The following is a 25,675-nucleotide window of genomic DNA, read 5'->3' on the forward strand; positions in this document are numbered from 1 at the left end:
CACAAGTAGGAAGCCCAGGAGAGCACATGCCGAGCTACGAACTTTGGCTTCGACCAGGCGGGTCAGGAGTGTCTCATGGCTAACCGTATCGAAGGCCGCCGATAGGTCCAGAAGTACCAAGGCGGCCTTCTCTCCTTCATCCAGAACACTCCTGAGTTCTTCCACTGCCGTTAGCAGTGCCGTTTCTGTTCCATGTCCCTCTCGGAACCCAAATTGTGAGTGATCTAGGATATTTCCCTCCGAGAGGAATTTTGACATCTGTTTGTTCAAAAGTTTTTCCAGGATTTTCACGACGAATGGTATCCTGGCAATGGGTCTGTAATTGCCCGGCTCTTCGCAGTCTAAATTTGATTTTTTTAAAAGTGGCATCACCGAGGTGGTTTTCCAGGCGTCTGGGAAAATCTCAGATTTTAATATTTGTGTAAACAGTTTCTCAAGTTGTGAACTCAACAGTTCCGGAAAAAGCTGCATCACCTTAGGCGGACAGGGGTCCGTTGGGCTGCCTGATCTAGTGGTTTTCACCATTGTAGAATCTGATCTGCTGATGGTGGAGCGAGTTGAAACCATGGACTCTGCGATAACAACCCGGCTTCTTTGATTGATTCTAAGGGTGCCTAAGCGGGTGTAACTGTATTAAGGATTTTGAAGGAGTCATTTACTGATGACACTTTGTTGACGAAAAATGTGCCCAGATTGTTGCAGAAGTCCGACGTCATTGTTGCTGTACTATTGTTCTCTATTTTTGTTAGTTTTTTTTACTGTGGCAAAAGGAGCTTTGCTGGAATTTTTTGTCTCATTAATTGTTTGCGTAACAAAGCTGCTTTTATTTCGTGTTTATCATCGGGTCTGCATAGAGTAACCTCTGGTACTGTGATCTGGTTATTCTGTGTTCATCATCAGGTCTGGAAGGCATATCCTTCGGTACTGTGATCTGTTTATCTGTGTTCATCATCAGATCTGGATGGAGTAACCTCTGGTACTGTGATCTGTTTATTTTGTGTTCATCAACAGGTCTGGATGGAGTAACCTCTGGTCCTGTGATCTGTTTATTCTGTGTTCATCTTCCAGTCTGGAAGGATTAACCTCGGGTTCAGTGATCTGTTTATTCTGTGTTCATCATTGGGTCTGGAAGGAGCAACTTCTGGTACTGTGATCTGTTTATTTTGTATTCATCATCGGGTCTGGATGGATTAACCTCTGGTACTGTGATGTGTTTATTCTGTGTTCATCATCAAGTCTGGAAGGCGGAACCTTCGGTACTGTGATCTGTTTATTCTGTGTTCATCAACAGGTCTGGATGGAGTAACTTCTGCTACAGTGATCTGTTTATTCTGTGTTCATCATCAGGTCTGGATGGAGTAACCTCTGGTACTGTGATCTGTTTATTCTGTGTTCATCATCGGATCTGGAAGTAGTGGCCTCTAGTACTGTGGTCTTTTATTCCTTGTTCAGCATAGGGTCTGGAAGGAGTAATCTCTGGTACTGTGATCTGTTTATCATGTGTTCATCATCGGGTCTGGAAGGATTAACCTCAGGTTCAGTGATCTGTTTATTCTGTGTTTATTATCAGATCTGGATGGAGTAACCTCTGGTACTGTGATCTGTTTATTCTGTGTTCATCATCGGGTCTGACCTCCAATAACCTCTGGTACTGTGATCTGTTTATTCTGTGTTCATCATCAGATCTGGATGGAGTAACCTCTGGTACTGTGATTTGTTTATTCTGTGTTTATCATCGGATCTGGAAGTAGTGTCCTCTGGTACTGTGATCTGTTTATTCTGTGTTCATCATTGGGTCTATAAGGAGTAACCCCTGGTACAGGGATCTGTTTATTCCGTGTTCATCATCGGGTCTGGAAGAAGTAACCTCTGGTACTGCAAACTGTTTATTCTGTGTTCATCATTGGTCTGGAAGGAGTAACCTTGGGTATTGTGATCGGTTTATTCCATGTTCATCAACAGGTCTGGAAGGAGTAACCTCGGGTACTGTGATCTGTTTATTTCGTTTTCATCATCGGGTCTGGAAAGAGTAACCTCTGGTACTGTGAGCTGTTTATGATTTCATTTGATTTGATTTATCATTTTATAGAGCGTGCGAATGCCCATGGGCGTCTTGGCGCTAAGACAGTCAGAGAGATTCTGGGCCGACCGTACAGTCTAGCAGGCAGTGAAAAGCCAGGTTTTCACTGCTTTTCTAAAAGAGAGCAGGGAAGCACTGTTTTTATAGAGATTGGGAGAAGATTCCATACCTTTGCTGTGTGTAGTAGGAAACTTCTGCCTCCCCATCTGGCCCGTCTGTGTTTCGGAACCATGATTAGTTTGGCTTGGCTGGATCTAAAAAGCCTAGTAGGTTCGTACAGTTTCAGATGGGTTTTTAAGAACTGTGATCCTGATCTGTGAAGCACCTTATAAGCAAGGCATAGCGATTTAAACTGCACTCTTTTGGCGATAGGGAGCCAATGAAGGGTTTTTAGTTTATGGGCGATTGGCTCATATTTGGGAATGTCCAGCACCAGCCTTGCGGCTGCATTCTGCAAGCGTTGTAATTTTGATAGAATTTGTACCTTGGCTCCAGCATACAGGGCATTCCCATAGTCTATCCTTGACAAGGCCAGGGCAGTCACCACTGTTTTCCGAGTGTCTGCTGGAATGTAGGGCAGCAATTTTCTAATCATTTTCAGAATGTACCAAACTTATGAAACTTATGAAGCCAATTTACTGGCCTGAGCATCAAATTAGAGTTTGATGTCTAGAGTCATACCCAGATTTTTTACCTTTTCTACTGGAGCCGGACAGTTGCCAAGGCTGTCAGGCCACCACTCCGGGGACCAAATGTTTGGATCGCCCCCCAGCACCATTACTTCGCTTTTATCCCCATTTAACTTCAAGCAATTATTCAGCATCCATTGTCTGACTTGCGTCATACATGATCTGAATTTATCCGCCGTCTCTTTGGCATCCTTGCTAATAGACACCACTATCTGGGTGTCGTCGGCATAGGAGACCGGGGTAAAGCCGCTTTCCCTTATGATTCCTGCTAACGGGGCTACGTACAGATTAAAAAGGGTAGGGCTTAAAGAAGACCCCTGGGGCACCCCACACGGCGAGCTGAATGATTTGGATCTTGCCTTCCCCAGCTCTACTGAGAAAGTTCTATTACACAAGTAGGAAGCCCAGGAGAGCACATGCCGAGCTACGAACTTTGGCTTCGACCAGGCGGGTCAGGAGTGTCTCATGGCTAACCGTATCGAAGGCCGCCGATAGGTCCAGAAGTACCAAGGCGGCCTTCTCTCCTTCATCCAGAACACTCCTGAGTTCTTCCACTGCCGTTAGCAGTGCCGTTTCTGTTCCGTGTCCCTCTCGGAACCCAAATTGTGAGTGATCTAGGATATTTCCCTCCGAGAGGAATTTTGACATCTGTTTGTTCAAAAGTTTTTCCAGGATTTTCACGACGAATGGTATCCTGGCAATGGGTCTGTAATTGCCCGGCTCTTCGCAGTCTAAATTTGATTTTTTTAAAAGTGGCATCACCGAGGTGGTTTTCCAGGCGTCTGGGAAAATCTCAGATTTTAATATTTGTGTAAACAGTTTCTCAAGTTGTGAACTCAACAGTTCCGGAAAAAGCTGCATCACCTTAGGCGGACAGGGGTCCGTTGGGCTGCCTGATCTAGTGGTTTTCACCATTGTAGAATCTGATCTGCTGATGGTGGAGCGAGTTGAAACCATGGACTCTGCGATAACAACCCGGCTTCTTTGATTGATTCTAAGGGTGCCTAAGCGGGTGTAACTGTATTAAGGATTTTGAAGGAGTCATTTACTGATGACACTTTGTTGACGAAAAATGTGCCCAGATTGTTGCAGAAGTCCGACGTCATTGTTGCTGTACTATTGTTCTCTATTTTTGTTAGTTTTTTTTACTGTGGCAAAAGGAGCTTTGCTGGAATTTTTTGTCTCATTAATTGTTTGCGTAACAAAGCTGCTTTTATTTCGTGTTTATCATCGGGTCTGCATAGAGTAACCTCTGGTACTGTGATCTGGTTATTCTGTGTTCATCATCAGGTCTGGAAGGCATATCCTTCGGTACTGTGATCTGTTTATCTGTGTTCATCATCAGATCTGGATGGAGTAACCTCTGGTACTGTGATCTGTTTATTTTGTGTTCATCAACAGGTCTGGATGGAGTAACCTCTGGTCCTGTGATCTGTTTATTCTGTGTTCATCTTCCAGTCTGGAAGGATTAACCTCGGGTTCAGTGATCTGTTTATTCTGTGTTCATCATTGGGTCTGGAAGGAGCAACTTCTGGTACTGTGATCTGTTTATTTTGTATTCATCATCGGGTCTGGATGGATTAACCTCTGGTACTGTGATGTGTTTATTCTGTGTTCATCATCAAGTCTGGAAGGCGGAACCTTCGGTACTGTGATCTGTTTATTCCAGGTGTCTCCAACCAGTAGATTACAAGCTACCATTAGCTCCCATACACCTTCAGAATAGCTCACAGCTTTGAATTCCTTTTTTAATTAAGCGCAGGGTCACATTTTCCTTTCAAAGTTATGGGGAAGGCTGTGTTTATTTTAGATTATTATCACCAGGCTGCAGATAGAAGAGCCTGATAACAATCAGTGCTGGAGTCAGATTTATGACCCAAGACACAGAGGTGAAGTACTGAAGCACTGAGATATTTAACTCTTACACAAAATCCCTTGTCAACTCAATATTGGAATCTGAGAGCAAAATGATGTTTCAGAATGTTTTAAATGGGAGAAAATTAAAATGAAAAATTACCTTTATGATTAAGTTAAGGCTTCATTTTCATTTTCTCCCATTTCAGAGTGTTTCACTTACAAATAGCAGGCCTCTTGCTCCCAGTGGCCAGTGAATGCTGTGCAATGTTTGTAATTGTAAAACACAGTAATTGTTTTAAGTGGGAAAAATGTAAAGTGCAGATAAATGTTCCATACTTTGAACATGTTTGCAGAACATAATTCTACACTTTACATTTCTCCCATTTAAAAACAAATGATTATATGTTTGTGTTATACATGTAAAGTATGTCCTGTGCCACAGGTGCATATGACAAAAGCTCTCAGTCACTCATGCATATATATCCCATTCATACGCACACATGTTCATACATCCCCACAGACCACTATCTCACTGACACACATGGCAGCCTTGTCAAGGTGCCCCAGACACCGTGTTTTGTTCAAACCATAGTGTCTGACACTATGGACATTAATGCAGCTGGGCGTGGAGGTAGGAGTCTGGCATCAATGGATGAGTTGTTTAGCCTTCAGTAGCTCACAATGATTTTCACTGATCAGAAGTAGCTCTCACTGCAGAAAAGGTTGGTTGGTGACCCCTAGTTTAGTCTGTGTTCATCATCAGGTCTGGAAGGGATAACCTCTGGTACTGGGATCTGTTTATTCTGTGTACATCATCTCTGTCTGCCTTTACCCACATAGAAGGAATCAGGTTACCGTGGTACCTATGCATTGCTGCTGTGGTTTCCTGTTGTTTAGCTTTCGCTTTTTGTCTATGTTCCCCTCCAGATCCAGAAGTACCGCCGCTGGCGGAATCCATGTCTGCATTCATTCAGCAAGCCGCTGCAGCCAAGGCCATTGGGTGAGAAGTACTGCCTGTGTGGAAAATGAAAAGAATGGTTAATAACTATTCTAATCACAGTGTAAGACAATCACCTGTTAAGTGAATATCAGTGCCCATGCAACCAACGCACATCCTGGAATATCAATGATATTTCTTGTGAATCTGAGACAGGGTCTTAATCCCCAGCTTTCAGTCACTAACATGTTTGATATTATTTGTTCATTGATCGGAACTATCTAGCAAATGGGATGTATAAATACATGGGGTATGGCTTGCATACGATCGTTAAATGGGGGAAATACCGATTTAACACACTCCTTTGGTCAACTGTTCCAAATATGAACCTAGTAGGTCAAAATATGTTCTTCAGAACAGGTTCAAACTCAACTTTGGCAGTTTGTAGTATTGTATCCACCTGTTGCCCCAGTATTGGAACTTTCATAGATTCCCATGCTTTGTATCATTCCCCGTCGTCGGAATGGGAGCCTTGGTAATATAAAAAATACCATAGCAGTAGGCACAAAAGAGAAAGAAAGGCCTAGGCCTCATCTCATTTTGTAGCACTTCCACCTCTTTGTGTAAAAGAGACTAAAAGAAATTGCAACAACCAATCAGAGAAGCCTCACCCCATAGAACCCTCCTGAGAGAGCCTCAGATTTTCTACCGCACGTTGTGCTAAGGGAGTCTCCTCTGAGCTCTACTCAGTTTCCTTTCTACAGTATCAAAAAACAACTTTATTTTTCAACAAAGATGTCGGATAAAGAGAAGAAAGCTTTGTTCTAGGCTTGTGCTACCTGTTCAAAGAAGCGTCTGTATGTGTACGACAAGCATACAGATTGTATTTATTGCTTGTACCTGGACCACAAGGCTACAGAATGTAAGATCTGCAGGACCTTCTCTACTAAAACATTGAGGGACAGAGAAGGAAGACTTCTAACATGGCTGCAGAAGATGAATTCTAGAAAGGAGGTCATTTCCAGTGACAGTGAAGATTCCTCTTCGGCTTCCTCTTCAGGAAGATCTAAAAAGAGGGGTAGGCCTTCCCCTTCAGCTTCTACTGAGCCTCCTTCTAAGACCTCTCAAAAGACCTCTGATAGGTCTGGTAGGTCTAGTCCCCGAAAATCTCCTCACCGAGGTGTAAAGGAGAAAGTGGGATTGGTTTCTGAGGTGGTATCTTCTCAGAAGGGGTCACAAGGGCCTTCTGTTATCTCTCCACCTACTGGGAAACAAAAAAGGTTTTAAAAAACCTAGGGCCAGATGTAGGTAGAATAGATTTACCGATTCTTAATTACCGAAAATTACCGAATTTTACCGATTCGGTAATTAATAATCGGTAAATCTGAGGGGTGGATATGTAGGTATTCCAGATGTGCTGGAATACCGAATCGGAACAATTCGGTATTTACCGATTCGGTAAATACCGAATCGGTAATGCCCATTCATTCCTATGGGCTTTGAAGCCCATAGGAATGAATGGGCATTACCGATTCTGTATTTACCGAATCGGTAAATATCGATTTTCACAAGGGTGCAGGGGGTGTCACTTTGACACCCTCTGGCCCCCCCAAAACAGGCTCGAGTGCCATGTGGCAGGCATACATGCCCTAAGGGCAGGTCTGCCTGTCATATGGCATAGGTGTGCATGCACACATGTGCATGCACACCGGAATCGGTATTTTACCATCAAATTGGATTTGATGGTAAAATACTGATTCGGTAAGGCTTTTGGGACTCAGAAGAGTCCCACCTACATCTCAGATTTACCGAATCGGTAAATTTACCGAATCTGTAAAAAATTGCCCCTACATACCGAAAACCCATTTACCGGTCGGTAAATGGCCTGAAACGGCCACCTACATCTGGCCCCTAGTTCCCTACCTCAGGATTCGAAGTCTGACAAGAAATCCCGGTTGTCGACGGTGACATCTTCAGGTATGTCGACGACGACGATGAAAATCCTTCAATCTCTTGTTTCTGCCTCGTCGACGGCGGCGTCGACGACTGGGTCGACGACGACAGCCTCGACGTCGACGACTGGACCATCTCTATCTTCATCGTTGACGAGATTGATCTCCTCGACGTCGAAGATGATGACGCCGACGGTGGTGTCGACGACGACGAAGACAACGACGACGATGGCAATGACGACGTCTGCTTTGATTCTGACGACGAGCTCGTCGACGGCAGATTTCACCTCCGTCGACGATGGTTTTGACTCCGTCGACGGCGCTCTCGTCGACGACTACCCCATCGTCGTCGACGACAAACCCATCGATGGTGACTCCGTCGATGGTGCAAAAAGTGAACACTTCTATAAGAAGACGCCAAATAACACCGGCTATGACGTCCCCACGAAGGGTGACACCCTTGCCTCCTGCTTTGTGAGGAGGAGTCTTCAGAGGAGGATGATGATGAAGATGATGGACCTTATGGAGATGTTTACAGTTTATCGCAGCTCCACGTAAAATATCAGGATTCTGATTCAGAGGGCTACTATGAAGAAGTGCGTCAGCCAGTCCTCCCAGGGAAAGGATTCCAGAGCAATCTCAGCAGGGTATGGTTTTGATGCCCTCTTCTCTGATAACTGACCTACAAATGATGTTAATGGACTACAGGAGAAGGTTTCCTTCCCAAACTCCTGAAACCATTCAGACACCCCCTCCAGCATTGCCACCTTCCACTTCAGCTGAAGTTCAGCCAAGAGATCAAGAACCTGTGGAGGTTCGGCAGGTAATAGCATCCGGGCAAGTGTATGGGGACAATAATGACGACGATTTCTCGGATGATGGAGGTGATGTGACAGAGGTCCTGGGTCCGAATAGGGAATGGAATGAGTTCATCCTCCCGGACCCACCTTCACCTTCACCGGATCCGGTAGATTCACCACCAGCTGACATTGGTGGTTTCCATAACCTCATGGAAAGGGCTTCAAAACGATTTGGCCTGCCAGTTACAACGGTGCAATCAGACTGCTTTGTCTACGATTTCAGAGAGCCATACAGGAAGTCCATCCGCTCTATTCCCATCGTAGAGCCTGTTTGGTCTGAGGGAGTGAAGGTCATGCAGTCTCCAGCAACCGTCATTCCGATCCTACCGCGGCTGGAGAACCAAAGCCGGAATCTGTAATCTCCCAGGCGGCACAAAGGAAGTCTAAGAACCCTTTGGCTCCTCTGGCTTCTCCATTGGATAAAGAGGGTCGACGCCTGGACAATGACGGCAAAAGATTCTCGTCAATGTCAAGCCTCCTGGTTCGTGCCTCCACTGCACTTGCATGTTTAGGACGATACGATCGCCAAATGTGGTGCGATATGTCCGTTTGTAGACCAGTTACCGGAGAGCGCTAAGGCAGATGCAAGGAAGATCTTAGAAGAAGGGGAGCGATCTTCTGCGGAAATAATTGACTGCGCCATGGACATCGCCACGAGCTTTAGCAGGTTTGGCTGTCCTCAGAAGAAAGGGCTGGCTTCGGGCTACCTGGTTTCGCCCTGAAGTGCAGAACAAAATATTGGATTTGCCTTTTGATGGTGATATACTTTTCAGAAAGCACATAGATGATGCCTTACAGGATATTAAAAAGGACACAGAAACAACTAGGTCCTTAGGCTTTCTTCAATAACGTAAGGTGCCGTTCCGGGGAGCTAGAGGCAAAGGTTATTCAAATAGAGGAGGATACCAACAAAGTTATTCCTAGTATTCCCAATCATTTCAATCCTACAGGCCTCAGTACTCTCAAAGGCAGGGCCAACCTGCTTCTTTCTCTCGGCAGCCAGCAAGAGGCTGTCAAGGTCGCCAGGGCCGAGATTCATCTAAGAGACAATAGCGGCCTTCTGGCTCTTTCTACTGTTCCTTCCCCTCCGGTAACATCAGTGCGGGGCAGGATTTCCCATTGTCTACGCAGCTGGAGGATCATTACATCAGACCAGTAAGTCCTGAATATCATTTGGTTTGGCCACACGTTGGAATTTCAACAGCTTCCTCCTTCCAGTGCTCCTCACGCCACCGAGGCAAAACATCTGCGACTTCTACATCTCGAAGCCCACCAGTTATTCATCAAGGGTGCGATAGAACCTGTACCTCACTCTCAAAGAGGGAAAGGTTTTTACTCCAGGTTCTTCCTGGTTCGCAAGACGGAGGAGAAGTGGCGTCCTATATTAGATCTAAGGGAGCTCAACACCTATCTCATAAAGCTGTCATTCAGGATGGTCACCCTTCAGGACATTCTACATCTTCTAAATCCAGGGGACTACATGGCAACTCTAGACCTAGAGGATGCGTACTTCCATGTTCCGATCCATCCAGCTCACAGGCAATACCTACGCTTCACAGTAGCCAAGAGTCATTTTCAATTCAAGGTGCTTCCTTTTGGTCTCAGATCCGCACCATGGATATTTACAAAAGTTCTTACCCTGTGGCGGAGTTTCTCAGAAAACAATCTCTAGAGGTCTTTCCCTACCTAGACGATTAGTTGATCAAGGCTCAATCATTTCAGGCAGCTTCCAAGGCAGTCAAAAGCTGCTTTCAACTTTTTAACCAACTGGGTCTCCAACTCAACAAGTCCAAATCGGTCCTTCTCCCTTTCAGGTCGGCCAGATTTCTGGGTTCCATCCTGGATACGAATCGCTGCAAGGCTTTCCATTCAGAGGAACGACAGAGAAAACGTATTCTATCGGCTAGACTTTTACAAAAAAGGAGATCTCTATCAGTCCATCGGTACAAATCCCTACTAGGATCGATCTCATCTTGCATTCCATTAATTCCGCACTGCAGGCTTCAAATGCGTCCACTACAAGAGCAACTGGACAACCAATGGTGCCAGTCGAAAAGTTCATTGGACGACAAAATAAGAGTAACACCAGTCATGAGAGAAGCGTGCAACTGGTGGATGACAAAGGACAACATATCAAAGGGTCTAACTTTCAAGCTTTCTCCATCTCCCATGGTTCTAACCACAGATGCATCACTGGAAGGCTGGGAGCAGTGTTACATGAGTTGCACATGAGCGGTCATTGGACGCCCGAACAGCGCAAGTTCCACATCAATCTGCTAGAACTCAGAGCAATTCACCTAGCTTTACAAGCTTTCCTTCCGAGAATTCAGAATTGCACAGTGCTGGTTCACACGGACAATACGACGGCCATGCACTATATCAACAAACAAGGCGGAACAAGATCCCAGGTTCTTTCAAGGGAAGCTCAGGAAATTTGGAACTGGCCAATTCTCCACAAAATTTCTCTGTCAGCGGAACACCTCGCAGGGTCACTCAATGCAACAGCGGATGCACTGAGTCGTCAAAAATCCATCAGTCACGAGTGGGAGTTAGATCAAGACATTCTCGAGGACATCTTTTCAGTCTGGGCTACTCCGACCATAGACCTGTTTGCAACCCAAGAGAACAAGTTTTACGCAAGCAGGGATCACCATCTAAGGTCACTGGGGAATGCTCTTTCGATTGCCTGGTCGGCGCATTTGTTTACGGCTTTCCACCAATACCCCTGATTCCGAGACTAATCAGGAAACTCAAGGCGGAACCTTGCAGAATGATTTTGATCGCACCGGCGTGGCCTCGACAGTTCTGGTACACGTAACTTCTCCTACTCTCACAAGATCAGCCAATTCACCTGCGGCCCATTTTGTCTCTATTGACAATGTCTCAGGGTCAAGTGCTACATCCAGATCCAAGCCCACTCCAATTGACAGCGTGGCTCCTTAGTACAGAGAATTCCAGAATTTGAACCTCACTGAGGAGTGTAAAGAAATCTTGTCTCAGGCCCGTGCTCCGAGTACAAACAAGACTTACCGGGCGAAATGGAAAAGATTCTGTCTGTGGTGCCACCAGCAGAATCTCCACCCATACACTTCAGATCCACATCAAATTTTGCCTTTCATTCTTTCTCTGGCTAAATCAGGTCAGGCTCATTCCTCTGTCAAAGTGCATCTGACTGCTATCTCTAGATTCAGGCGGACATCTTCAGGTCCTTCTCTTTGGTCTGCAAGGATTATCAAACAATTCCTAAAGAGCCTCTTCAGGGTTTTCCCTCCAGTCCGTCTTCTGCCACCAGTCTGGCAGCTTAACTTGGTTTTGGCTCATCTATGAGAACCCCGTTTGAACCTATTCACAGAGCGGATCTTAAATTTCTATCATGGAAGCTGGCTCTTCTTTTAGCTCTAACATCAGCTAAGAGGATTAGTGAGCTCCAAGCGCTCACGATTGGGGAACCTTTTCTGCAGTTCAAAAAGGACATTCTAATTCTAAGGACATATCCAAAATGTATCCCAAAAGTACCATCCGACTTCCATTTGAATGAACCTGTGGTTCTAAAATCTTTTTTCCCTCGACCTACTACACCAGCGGAGAAGTCGCTGCATTCCTTGGATGTTCAAAGATGTCTGAAATTCTATCTGGAACGGACAAAACTCTTCAGGAAATCTTCGCAGCTCTTTCTCTCTTATAGTACCCCGCGGAAGGGATTTCCACTTTCAAAGCAAAGTATTTCTCGTTGAATCTCTAATGCAATTCAGTTTTGCCACCAAGATGCGGGCAAACCGCTGGAAAGACGAATTCGTGCTCATTCAACGAGATCAGTTTCATCATCGGTAGCTCTATTTTTAGGTGTCCCTATCAAGGACATTTGTAGAGCAGCTACGTGGCGCAGTACCCACACTTTCACGAAGCATTACTGCTTGGATTATCCCATGAAAGAGGAAGCAGCTGTGGGACAGGCAGTCCTGAGAAATCTTTTTCAATAAGAGGTGAGCTTTCCCTACAATCCCTCCTTCCTGTGTAGCACATTTTGTATCAGTTATTGTATTCTTTTCTATGGTAACATTTTATGACATGTAACAAAATGTGCTTTTATGGCTTCTCTTCCAGGGGATCCTCATCAATAGTCATAAGCATTAGAATATTCCCGCCCATGCGCGGGACCCCGGAAACAATATATTATATGTGCCCCACATATATTATAGACATATATATAAATATATATATATATATAAATAAGCAATTGCAGCCAAATAAACAATAGAGCTGGAATATGCAGTGAAGAATTTCCACAATACAGTGAATTCTGTATTAGAAACATGAGAAACAACACCAATGCTTGTTTAGAAACTGTTTTAATGTACAGAAAACAGTAGAAATTCTCATAACACACTGTAAGCATATACAGCTCCCAGGCTGCATTGCAAAATCCCAGTCTAAAAAGACTGAAAAGCTAACCTGTAGCTGAATGCACTAAAACTGACGCTGTGCCTTTAAGGCACCTCTGCCCCTAGCTTCCCATCATGCCTCAGGGGTTACAGTTAGGTCAGTTGTTCTTTCCGGCTCCTTCAGGAAGGACCCTGGATACACAGCTCCACACTTTTCTGCCTTTTTCAGTCAGAAAATCTTCTAAAGAACAATTTTTTTGATTTACTTTGACTTTTCACATCATAGTCAAGTAAATAACTGCTTAGCAGTCAATTTTTTGTGAGGTTTTTCCTTTCAGGATGCCCTCACTTTTTGATGATTGCCCTTCTTGTGGCCACAAGAAGGCAAAAACAGACTCTCATGAGGTCTGTATTTTATGCTTGCCAGAGGATCATGATCCTAAAGACTGTTCTCATTGTAAAAAGCTGTCTGACAGAACACTTAAAGACAGAGAGAGGAACAGACTCTATAGTCAGGCCCAGAAATCCATGAGAGGAAGATCTGCGGAGAGAAAGAGTTCAAAGAGACCCAGAACTCCCTCCAAAGGCAAGTCAGAACGTCCATCAACCTCAGCACTGGGCTCGGCGCTGAAAAAACGACATCTGATGGACAGTTCAAGAGAAAAAGCTCAGTCGGCGTCGAGATCGGCGTCGATGAGGAAATCGTCGTCGAAAAGAGGTTCGCCGTCGTCGAGGAAAGCTCCGCCGTCGTCAACTAGGCGACGATCGGCGTCGAGAGAAGCCACGAGATCGCCGTCGACGAGAGGTTCGGCTTCAAGACATGAGTCAACTCCGCCGCCGTCAACCAGGCGACGGTCGGCGTCGAGAGACAGATCACACTCGCCGTCGTCTCGACGTCGACAGGCTTCGAAGAGTGTAACACCTCCGTCGACGTCTCCACGGAGGCGCTCGGCGTCGAGGAGCAAGAGCCCCCTCGGACGATCGTCGTCGAGGAAGGGATCATCTAAGGCACGTCGGCGCTCGTCGTCGAGGATGTCCGATCCTCCGCCATCGCCACATGCCAGGTCGATGACATCTCCGTCGCCGACAGATCAACGTCGGCCGACGTCGAGAGCTCCGTCGACGGCAGGACTAGACCGTTCGACGTCGAGACCTCCGTCGACGGCAGGATTAGGCCGTTCGACGTCGAGACCTCCGTCGACGGCAGGACAACGCCGGTCGACGTCGAGACCTCCGTCGACGGCAGGACAACGCCGTTCGACGTCGAAGGAGATGACTCTGTCGTCGGCACATCATCACCGATCGACGTCGAGGGACCACAGATCATCGTCGAAGCATTCAACGCCGAAAGTTATCGCCCCGTCGACGCCACAGAGGCGTTCGACGTCGAGGGAAAGGCTTTTGAGACGTCCTCCAACACCGGTGAGACGGAGATCACCTTCAGTGCCTTCGACAGTCCTGGTGACACAATCTGCTTCACTCCATTCCTCCTCAAGTGCCTCGGGGTCAACCGGGTCATCTTCGAGGAGTAGGAGTCCGGTTCAGAAGAATCCCCATCGGGGTTACACTTCACATATAAGACTTTCGCCAAGATGGTACGCTCCTTTGAGTAATTGGAAGGATTCTAAGGCACCAGAGAGACTTCAAAGGTACTTGAGTCCAATCCACAGGTCTCCTCTTCAGCAAGCAGAAGAGACAGAGCGATCACGCTCACGAGAGAGAAGAGTGGACAGGTCACATGCCCCTAGGGTCTCCCGATCACCAAGGAGGGAGCAACCCAAATCTCGAACACCGAGAAAGGAGGTACGAGATGTGAGATCGAGATCTCCAATACATCAGAGGGTATCACGTTCTCCTCGAAGGGAGGAACGACCTAGGAGATCTCCGGTGAGGAAGGAGCATTCTCACCACAGGAGAAGAAGAACTCCTTCATCCTCTCCTCCAGCTTCGCCTAGATCTTCTAAAGGGGACTACTCTCCGACGCTGGCAGACAGCCCTCGCTCAAGAGCTTCCCCTCTGGACGACGTCAACACGTATTTGGACGTTTTGCAAAGGGGTGCTTACAAGCTGAATATAGAAATGACCACTCCAGAGGTGTCCACTACTGTGATTTTTGAGACTCTTCATCACAAATCATATGCACGGCCGTTGCTTCCATTAGTCCCAGGAATAATGGACCCAATCAAAGAGGTTTTCCTCACGCCAGCAACGATCAGAGCAGTTCCGGCACGTATCCAGAAAAAATATAGGCCGGCTGACTCAGATCCTATCTTCGTTAAAGGTGAGCCTGCAGCGGACTCAGTTATTGTAGCCTCAGCTAGGAAGAATCACACGGTCGCTCCTTCTTCGTCAGTTCCTCCTGACAAAGACAGCAAGACGCAAGATTCTTGGGGACGCAAGGTGTGCAACACAGCAGCTTCATCCCTAAAAGTCTCTAGTGCATCAGCCCTTCTGGGAAGGTACGATAGAGCCCTATGGGACTCCATGGAACGATTCAAAGAGAAATTGCCCAAGGAGGACCAGAAGGACTTTGAGGAGACCGTGACGGAGGGCTGTTTGGTGGCAAACCAAATGATTAGTTCATCAGCAGATAACGCCCTTCTAGCTGGGCATAACTACTCACATGGAGTATGTGCGAGGAGATCCTCTTGGCTGCGTTTAACTGGGCTCAAGCCAGATGCCCAGCAGCGCATACTCAATCTGCCTTTTTCCGGATCTTCACTCTTCGGGGAGCATGCCGATCAGGAAATGGCCCGGATGAAGACCGAGTTAGACACAGTAAAGGCAGTAGGTCTGGAGAAACAGAAAGCACCGTTCAAACGACGCTTCAAGACCAACAAGAACCGGGGAGGCCAACAGAGGGTTCAAACCCCTCAATGGTCTCAAAACAAGCCGCAAGGAAAGCCACAATACAGAGGAGGAAGGTCAAGCAGAGGTAGAGGCGGACATAATCAATCCTCTACCACACCTAGAGGAGGCAAGGCCTGAGCAGTGGCTTCCTCTGTCGCCGTTAACCACTCCAGTGGGAGGAAGTGCTGCACAACATCTGGCAGAGTGGGTCAGCATCACGAAAGATCGGTGGGTGCTGAATATACTGCGCAATGGATATGCGCTACGTTTCAGGAAGAAACCACAACCGGCTCCTCCAAAAAAGTCTCGCTCGTACCATCTGGAGCTCCTCAAAAAGGAGGTGAGCGTCCTCTTAAAGAAAAACGCAATCGAAGTGGTACCCCTCTCCCAAAGGGGGAAAGGAGTGTACTCAAGATATTTCCTTGTTCCCAAAAAGGACCAAGAAGGCAAATTCAGACCAATTTTGGATCTTCGACTCCTCAACAAAGTGGTGGTCAAAGAGAAGTTTCGCATGTTGGCACTCCATCAAATATGTCCTCATCTACAGATCGGAGATTGGATGTGTTCGGTGGATTTACAAGACGCGTACTTCCACATTCCTATTACACCAGGTCATCGAAAGTACTTGAGGTTCCTGGTAGGGTCCAGGCATTACCAGTTCAAAGTGCTCCCTTTCGGACTCAAATCCGCACCAAGGGTCTTCACCAAGTGCATGGCAGTGGTAGCGGCGTGTCTACACAAAAAAGGTCTCTTTGTGTACCCATATCTAGACGACTGGCTCCTGAAGAGTCCGTCGCCTCGGCAAGCCACCAAAGACTGTCACCTGTGTCTCCAACAGCTACACAGGCTCGGCCTCCATGTAAACTCAGAAAAATCGATCCTGCAGCCCACACAAACTATCCACTATCTGGGAGCAGTTCTAGACACAAAGTTAGGAAGAGCGTTTCCTTCGCAAGAGAGACTTTCTTCCATGGGACAAAAATGCAAAAAGTTACTTCAGATTCCTCGTCCAAAGGTGCGAGACGTAGCGTCTCTGTTGGGCTCCATGGCGTCCTGCATCTTCCTAATACCGAACGCCAGGTTGAGAATGCGGCCTCTTCAAGAGTCGGTGGAGGATCAGTGGGACCAAGCGTCTGGAGATTGGGAGGATCGAATCATCCTGTCTCAAGCAGCGCTGACCTCAATACAGTGGTGGACTCGCCCTCGGAATGTCCTGCAGGGAGTCCCTTTTCAGCAACCTCTGCCTTCTCTGTCTGTGGTAACGGACGCATCTCTAGAAGGCTGGGGTGCTCACATGGGTCATCTTCAGATTCAGGGTCGCTGGTCGACCAACCTTCAGACATACCACATCAACATGCTGGAACTTCGAGCGGTTCATCTGGCGCTCAAGGCGTTCCTTCCAGCAATAACAACGGACAAAGTCCTGGTTCAGACGGACAACACTACAACTAAGTTCTATCTGAACAAACAGGGAGGAACTCGATCTCGCCCTCTGTCTCTGGAAGCCCAGGCGATCTGGCACTGGCTTCTGGCTCGGGGACTGTCGGTGGTGGCAGTACACCTTCCAGGCGAGTTAAACACAAAAGCAGACGCACTCAGCAGGCACTTCGAAGATCAGCCAGACTGGGTGCTAAACGACGAAGTGGTCGAAGAACTCTTCCGTTGCTGGGGTCGTCCAGACATAGACTTATTTGCGGACGACGAACACGCCAAATGCCACGCCTTCGCGTCCAGGTTCCACCGGCCAGGGACGCAAGGGAACGCTCTCCTGCTGGAGTGGACAGGAATGTTCGCTTATGCTTTTCCCCCTCTGGCACTGATTCCGAAGGTGGTGGCCAAGCTCATCAGATCGAGCATGGACATGATCCTAATTGCTCCGGATTGGCCGCGACAATGGTGGTATCCAGATCTGTTACATCTGTCGCGGTGTCCACACAGACGGCTGCCGTGCAAGCCAGACCTGCTGAGCAAAATGGACGGGAGGATCCTGCATCCCAACCTCCAGTCGCTGAACCTGACTGCATGGCTCCTGAGGTCTTGCAATATGGACACTTAAATCTGCCTCCGGAATGTATGAATATTTTAAGAGAGGCGAAGAGACCTTCCACAAGGACGTCTTATGCGTTCAAGTGGAAAAGATTTTTCATTTGGTGTAAGGACCATGGCTTTGATCCCACCAAAGGGCAAGAAGAGGTAGTCCTACCATACCTCCTATACTTAGCGACATCAGGGTTGAAATACGCTTCTATTAGGGTTCATCTATCTGCCATAGTAGCGTACAGAAAATCACCTAAACAAACATCGTTTTTTCAGGTCCCGGTGGTGAAAGATTTCCTTCAGGGATTAAAGAAGGTCTATCCACCTGTGAGAAATCCTTCTCCCCCCTGGGAGTTGAACCTGGTTCTCTCCAGACTGATGTCTACACCGTTTGAGCCTATACACAAGGCCTCCTTGCAGCATCTCACTTGGAAGGCGGCCTTCTTGGTGGCAATAACCTCTGCGCGCAGGGTTAGCGAGATTCAAGCACTCTGCACCAAGGAACCTTACACTGTGTTTCACCACAACAGAGTAGTAATGAGGGCTCACCCTTCTTTTCTTCCAAAAGTGGTATCGGATTTTCATATAAATCAAACGATTACCCTTCCTTCGTTCTTTCCTAATCCATCGACCCCAGCTGAGAGGTCGTTGCACTCGTTAGATCTTAAACGGGTGCTAAAGTTTTACCTAGAAAGAACAAAGGACACCAGAAAGACAGACCAACTCTTTGTCAATTATGGTGCAATGAGGTCCGGGTTTGCAGCAGCCAAAAGATCCATCTCCAGATGGATTGTCTCTTGTATCAAACTAGCATACCAGCTGGCTGGCAAACCTTTGTTGCAATCACCCAAAGCTCATTCCACTAGAGGGAAAGCAGCCACAATAGCTTTTTTGCATGACATTCCTATGTCAGAAATATGCAAGGCTGCGACATGGAAATCAGTCCATACCTTTACAAGGCATTATTGCCTAGAGTCTGATTCCAGAGCGGATTCTCAAGTAGGGCAAGCCTCCTTGAGAAACCTATTTGGGTAGAAAAAGGCCTATTTTTGGGCCTACGGATATAAATGTTATCTGTTGATTCCTTTGCCCGCAGGGATGAGGTGAGGCTCGCTACTCTATTCTAATGCTTATGACTATTGATGAGGATCCCCTGGAAGAGAAGGATTAGTTACTTACCTGTAATCCTAGTTCTCTTCCAGGGGTATCCTCATCAAAGTCATAAGCAACCCTCCCGCCTCCCCGGGCAAAGGACTTTGTTTATTTAATAGGAGATGTTTTTTAACCTGTTATTACCATGGTTTGGTTTTCAGTCTCCGAAAAGAACAACTGACCTAACTGTAACCCCTGAGGCATGATGGGAAGCTAGGGGCAGAGGTGCCTTAAAGGCACAGCGTCAGCCAACCTCGCCCTCGCCGCTGTCCCCCGCATCCGAAGAGCGACATCAGGAGGAAGGTCCTTCTCCCACCTGGCCGCCAAGACCTGGAACTCCCTCCCGACCGACCTGCGCCTGACCCAAGACCACCTCTCCTTCAGGAAGAAGCTGAAGACCTGGCTATTCGAGCAGTAGCGGCACCCCCCCCCCCCAGCGCCTTGAGACCCTTCGGGTAGGTAGCGCGCTCTATAAGTGTCATTGATTGATTGATTGATAGTTTTAGTGCATTCAGCTACAGGTTAGCTTTTCAGTCTTTTTAGACTGGGATTTTGCAATGCAGCCTGGGAGCTGTATATGCTTACAGTGTGTTATGAGAATTTCTACTGTTTTCTGTACATTAAAACAGTTTCTAAACAAGCATTGGTGTTGTTTCTCATGTTTCTAATACAGAATTCACTGTATTGTGGAAATTCTTCACTGCATATTCCAGCTCTATTGTTTATTTGGCTGCAATTGCTTATTTTTATATATATATATATTTATATATATGTCTATAATATATGTGGGGCACATATAATATATTGTTTCCGGGGTCCCGCGCATGGGCGGGAATATTCTAATGCTTATGACTTTGATGAGGATACCCCTGGAAGAGAACTAGGATTACAGGTAAGTAACTAATCCTTACTGCTAGCTACTCTGATACAAAGCATGGGAATCTATGAAAGTTCCAATACTGGGGCAAGAAAACAAGTTACTTAGCTGTAACTTTGGTTCCCCAGTATTGGTAACTTTCATAGATTCCCATGCGCCCACCCTCCTCCCCTGGGAAAGCTCAGCCTTGTACAGATGTGGTTGCTATTACACAACGGCTACTAAAATCTGAGGCTCTGAGGCTCTCTCAGGAGGGTTCTATGGGGTGAGGCTTCTCTGATTGGTTGTTGCAATTTCTTTTGGTCTCTTTTACACAAAGAGGTGGATGTGCTACAAAATGAGATGAGGCCTAGTCCTTTCTTTCTCTTTTGTACCTACTGCTATGGTATTTTTTATATTACCGAGGCTCCCATTCCGACGACGGGGAATGATACAAAGCATGGGAATCTATGAAAGTTACCAATACTTGGGAACCAAAGTTACAGGTAAGTAACTTGTTTTCTTACTGACTGTACTGCACCTGTGCTGACGCCACTAAAGGGACATCTACTAACTGCCTGTGCGACTGCAGCCCTGCTGCTAATGCCACCAAAGGGACATCTACTAACTGTTTGTGCGACTGCACCCCTGCTGCTAATGCCCCAACAGGGACATCTACTAACTGCTTGTGCGACTGCACCCCTGGTGCTATTGTCAGAAGGGGGACATCTACTAACTGCCTGTGCGACAGCACCTCTGCTGCTAATGCCACCAAAGGGACATCTACTAACTGTTTGTGCGACTGCACCCCTGGTGCTATTGTCACAAGAGGGACATCTACTAACTGTTTGTGCGACTGCACCCCTGCTGCTAATGCCCCAACAGGGACATCTACTAACTGCTTGTGCGACTGCACCCCTGGTGCTATTGTCAGAAGGGGGACATCTACTAACTGCCTGTGCGACAGCACCTCTGCTGCTAATGCCACCAAAGGGACATCTACTAACTGTTTGTGCGACTGCACCCCTGCTGCTAATGCCACCACTGGGACATCTACTAACTGCCTGTGCGACAGCAGCCCTGCTGCTAATGCCACCACTGGGACATCTACTAACAGCTTGTGCGACTGCACCCCTGGTGCTGTTGTCACAAGAGGGACATCTACTAACTGCTTGTGCTACTGCAGCCCTGCCGCTAATGCTCCAAAGAGATATCTACTAACTGCCTTTGCGTCTGCACTCCTGCGGCTAGTGCTGCAACAAGGACATCTACTAACTGCTTGTGCGACTGCACTCCTGCGGCTAGTGCCGCAACAGGGACATCTACTAACTGCTTGTGCGACTGCACCCCTGGTTCTGTTCTCAGAAGGGGGACATCTACTATCTACTTGTGCAACTGCACTCCTGCTGCTAATGCCACCAAAGAGACATCTACTAACTGCTTGTGCGACTGCACCCCTGGTGGTATTGTCACAAGAGGGACATCTACTAACTGCTTGTGCATTTGCACCCCTGCTGCTAATGGCACCACAGGGACATCTACTAACTGCTTCTGCGACTGCACACCTGGTGCGATTGTCAGAAGGGGGTCATCGACTAACTGCTAGTGCGACTGCACCTCTGCTACTAATTTCACCACAGAGACATCTACTAACTGTTTGTGTGACTGCTCCACTGCCACTAATGCTACCAAAGAGATATCGACTAACTGCCTGTGCGACTGCACTCCTGCAGCTAGTGCCGCAACAGGGACATCTACTAACTGCTAGTGCAACTACACACCTGCTACTAATGCCACCACAAAGACACCTACTAACTGCTTGTGCGACTGCACCCCTGCTGCTAATTGCACGACCCGGATATCTATTAACTGCTTCCGCGACTGCACACCTGGTGCTATTGTCAGAAGGGGATATCTACTAACTGCTTGTGCGACTGCACCTCTGCTGCTAATGCCGCAACAGAGACATCTACTAACTGCTAGTGCGACTGCAGTCCTGCGGCTAGTGCCGCAACAGGAACATCTACTACTGCTTGTGCGACTGCACCTCTGCTAATGCCACCACAGGGACATCTACTAACTACTAGTGTGACTGCAGTCCTGCGGCTAATGCCGCAACAGGGACATCTACTAACTGCTTGTGCGACTGCACCTCTGCTACTAATGCCACCACAGAGACATCTACTAACTGCTTGTGCGACTGCACCTCTGCTACTAATGCCGCCACCGGGACATCTACTAACAGCTTGTGCGACTGCACCCCTGGTGCTGTTGTCACAAGACGGACATCTACTAACAGCTTGTGCTACTGCACCCCTGGTGCTGTTGTCACAAGACGGACATCTACTAACTGCGTGTGCTACTGCACCCCTGCCACTAATGCCACCACAGGGACATCTACTAACTGCTTGTGCGACTGCACTCCTGCTACTAATGGCACCACAGGGACATTTACTAACTGCCAGTGCAACTACAACCCTGGTGCGAATGTCACAAGAGGGATATCTACTAACTGCTTGTGCGACTGCACCCCTGCTACTAATGCTGCCACAGGGACATCTACTAACAGCTTGTGCAACTGCACCCCTAGTGCTAATGTCACAAGAGGGATATCTACTAACTGCTTGCGCGACTGCACCCCTGCTGCTAATGCCACCACAGGGACATCTACTAACTGCTTGTGCGACTGCACCTCTGCTACTAATGCCACCACAGGGACATCTGCTAACTGCCTGTGCGACTGCACCTCTGCTACTAATGCCACCACAGGGATATCTACTAACTGCTTGTGCAACTGCACCCCTGCTGCTAATGCCGCAACAGAGACATCTACTAACTGCTTGTACGACTGCACCCCTGGTGCTAATGCCACCACAGGGACATCTACTAACTGCTTGTGCGACTGCACCTCTGCTACTAATGCCACCACAGGGACATCTGCTAACTGCCTGTGCAACTGCACCCCTGCTGCTAATGCCACCACAGGGACATCTACTAACTGCTTGTGCGACTGCACTCCTGCTACTAATGGCACCACAGGGACATTTACTAACTGCCAGTGCAACTACAACCCTGGTGCGAATGTCACAAGAGGGATATCTACTAACTGCTTGTGCGACTGCACCCCTGCTACTAATGCTGCCACAGGGACATCTACTAACAGCTTGTGCAACTGCACCCCTAGTGCTAATGTCACAAGAGGGATATCTACTAACTGCTTGCGCGACTGCACCCCTGCTGCTAATGCCACCACAGGGACATCTACTAACTGCTTGTGCGACTGCACCTCTGCTACTAATGCCACCACAGGGACATCTGCTAACTGCCTGTGCGACTGCACCTCTGCTACTAATGCCACCACAGGGATATCTACTAACTGCTTGTGCAACTGCACCCCTGCTGCTAATGCCGCAACAGAGACATCTACTAACTGCCTGTGCGACTGCAGTCCCGCGGCTAATGCCGCAACAGGAACATCTACTAACTGCTTGTGCGACTGCACCTCTGCTACTAATGTCACCACAGAGACATCTACTAACTGTTTGTGTGACTGCACCCCTGCCGCTAATGCTACCAAAGAGATATCAACTAACTGCCTGTGCGACTGCACTCCTGCAGCTAGTGCCGCAACAGGGACATCTACTGACTGCTAGTGCGACTGCACACCTGCTACTAATGCCACCACAGAGACACCTACTAACTGCTTGTGCGACTGCGCCCCTGCTGCTAATTGCACGACCGGGATATCTATTAACTGCTTCCGCGACTGCACACCTGATGCTATTGTCAGAAGGGGGATATCTACTAACTGCTTGTGCGACTGCACCCCTGCTGCTATTGCCGCAACAGAGATAGTGCGACTGCAGTGCTGTGGCTAATGCCGCAACAGAGACATCTACTAACTGCTAGTGCGACTGCAGTCCTGCGGCTAATGCTGCAACAGGGACATCTACTAACTGCTAGTGTGACTGCAGTCTTGCGGCTAATACCGCAACAGGGACATCTACTCACTTCTTGTGCGACTGCACCTCTGCTACTAATGCCACCACAGGGACATCTGCTAACTGCTTCTGCGACTGCACCTCTGCTACTAATGCCACCACAGGGATATCTACTAACTGCTTGTGCGACTGCACCCCTGCTGCTAATGCTGCAACAGAGACATCTACTAACTGCTAGTGCGACTGCAGTCCTGCGGCTAATGCCGCAACAGAGACATCTACTACTGCTTGTGTGACTGCACCTCTGCTACTAATGCCACCACAGGGACATCTACTAACTGCTTGTGCGACTGCACCTCTGCTACTAATGCCGCCACAGGGACATCTACTAACAGCTTGTGCGACTGCACCGCTGGTGCTGTTGTCACAAGAGGGACATCTACTACCTGCTTGAGCTACTGCACCCCTGCCACTAACGTCACCACAGAGACATCTACTAACTGCTTGTGCGACTGCACCACTGCTGCTAATGCCGCCACAGGGGCATCTGCAAACTGCTTGTGCGACTGCACTCATGCTACTAATGCCACCACAGGGACATTTACTAACTGCCAGTGCAACTGCACCCCTGGTGCTAATGTCACAAGAGGGACATCTACTAACTGCTTGTGCGACTGCACCTCTGCTACTAATGCCGCCACATGGACATCCACTAACAGCTTGTGTGACTGCACCCCTGGTGCTAATGTCACAAGAGGGATATCTACTAACTGCTTGTGCGACTGCACCTCTGCTGCTAATTCCGCAACAGGGATGCGTGCTGTGCTGTCAGCTGAGTGTGTGTGGCTACATGCATGCTGTGGGCATTGTGTTGTATTTTAAATATATGCTGGCGTTTTAAAACTTGTATTTTGCACTTCTTACCTGCTCTCCTGAACCGCACTGCTCCCCGGTCCACCACGGGTCCTTATCCCTGTTGAGTGGAGGGAGTACCGGCTACGAACTCTGTCATTGCCCCTCTTCCGGGTTGCAGGTCAATGCCTCCCCTCCCGCGCAGCGGACGCGCGCCGGCGGCGCGCCAAAGGCAAGCCCATCTGCGCCCCTCCGCGCCCATCCGGGGCCAGGGCCAATACACTATGCCCATTTTTTAAGATATTCTTCGCCAGAGCTCAAACTCTGCCAAGGTGCAGCGGACATTACCCCTCCCACTAAGAAGCTCCTACTTTCACTTGGGATCTTCCGGCAGCAGCATCTCATCCCTACGCTGTGGTCTAAAGCCTCTGATCAAGAGCCCGCCTGTAACAACAAAGGCGCAAGGGCCCTCCCTAGCCCTTCTCCGCAAGCACAAAACGGTCTTTTAATTTACACCTTAATACTCGCTCTCTGGTGAAGCACCAACATGAGATCTACCACCTGCTGGACACTGCTAAACCAGATATTCTCCTTCTTTCTGAAACATGGCTCTCAAATGATTGCAGATGCGGATATCCTTGCGGCACTTCCCGATAGCTATTACATCCTTCGGGCAGATCGACCTGCAGGGAAGGTGGGAGGAGGGGTGGCAGCTGTTATCAAACAGAAACATAAAATGACCCCTTTGGTCCCCTTAGGCATCTCCCAAGTTGATAGCCTTTCTCTGAAATTCGAGTCTCAGGACCTCTCTTTTATTTGTGTGCTTCTCTACCGCCCCCCCCCCCCTCTCATATGTCTTGTTTCCTCCAGATGGTAGCTGACAAGATTGCTGAGCTAGTCATTAACAACGCTTGCATAGTGATTGCGGGTGATCTCAACTATTGGCCCAATGACTTACACGAAAGCCCTTGCTCGCGTGAATTCTCTGAACTTCTAACGGGATTGAACTGTACCCAACACATAAATGTCGCGACCCATATTAAAGGGCATACTCTCGACCAGGTTTGGACTACCAACCTTGACATTCTTCATCTACAAGTAACCCCCTGCCCCTGGTCAGATCATCATTTGGTTACGTTTGCCATCCCGTCTGCTCATTCTCACACCACCGCCCCATCAGTCAGCTTCTTAGCTAGAAATTGGAATAAAGTGGATATGGATGACTTCTGC

The 25,675-nt window shown here is 47.9% G+C and overlaps 1 protein-coding gene across 6 annotated transcripts in view; it reads left to right on the forward strand.

Moving 5' to 3' along the window:
• Window positions 1-25,675, forward strand: part of ARMH1 (armadillo like helical domain containing 1) — a 649,433-nt gene that overhangs the window by 396,339 nt on the left and 227,419 nt on the right. For all 6 annotated transcript variants that reach the window (XM_078671741.1, XM_078671739.1, XM_078671740.1 and 3 more), the window contains one exon: window positions 5,554-5,626. In XM_078671741.1, the coding sequence (XP_078527867.1) occupies window positions 5,554-5,626 (73 nt within the window). The remainder of the gene's footprint in view (window positions 1-5,553; window positions 5,627-25,675) is intronic.

This window comes from Lissotriton helveticus, chromosome 1_2 (assembly GCF_964261635.1).
Source record: "Lissotriton helveticus chromosome 1_2, aLisHel1.1, whole genome shotgun sequence".
Taxonomy (NCBI): Eukaryota; Metazoa; Chordata; class Amphibia; order Caudata; family Salamandridae; genus Lissotriton; species Lissotriton helveticus.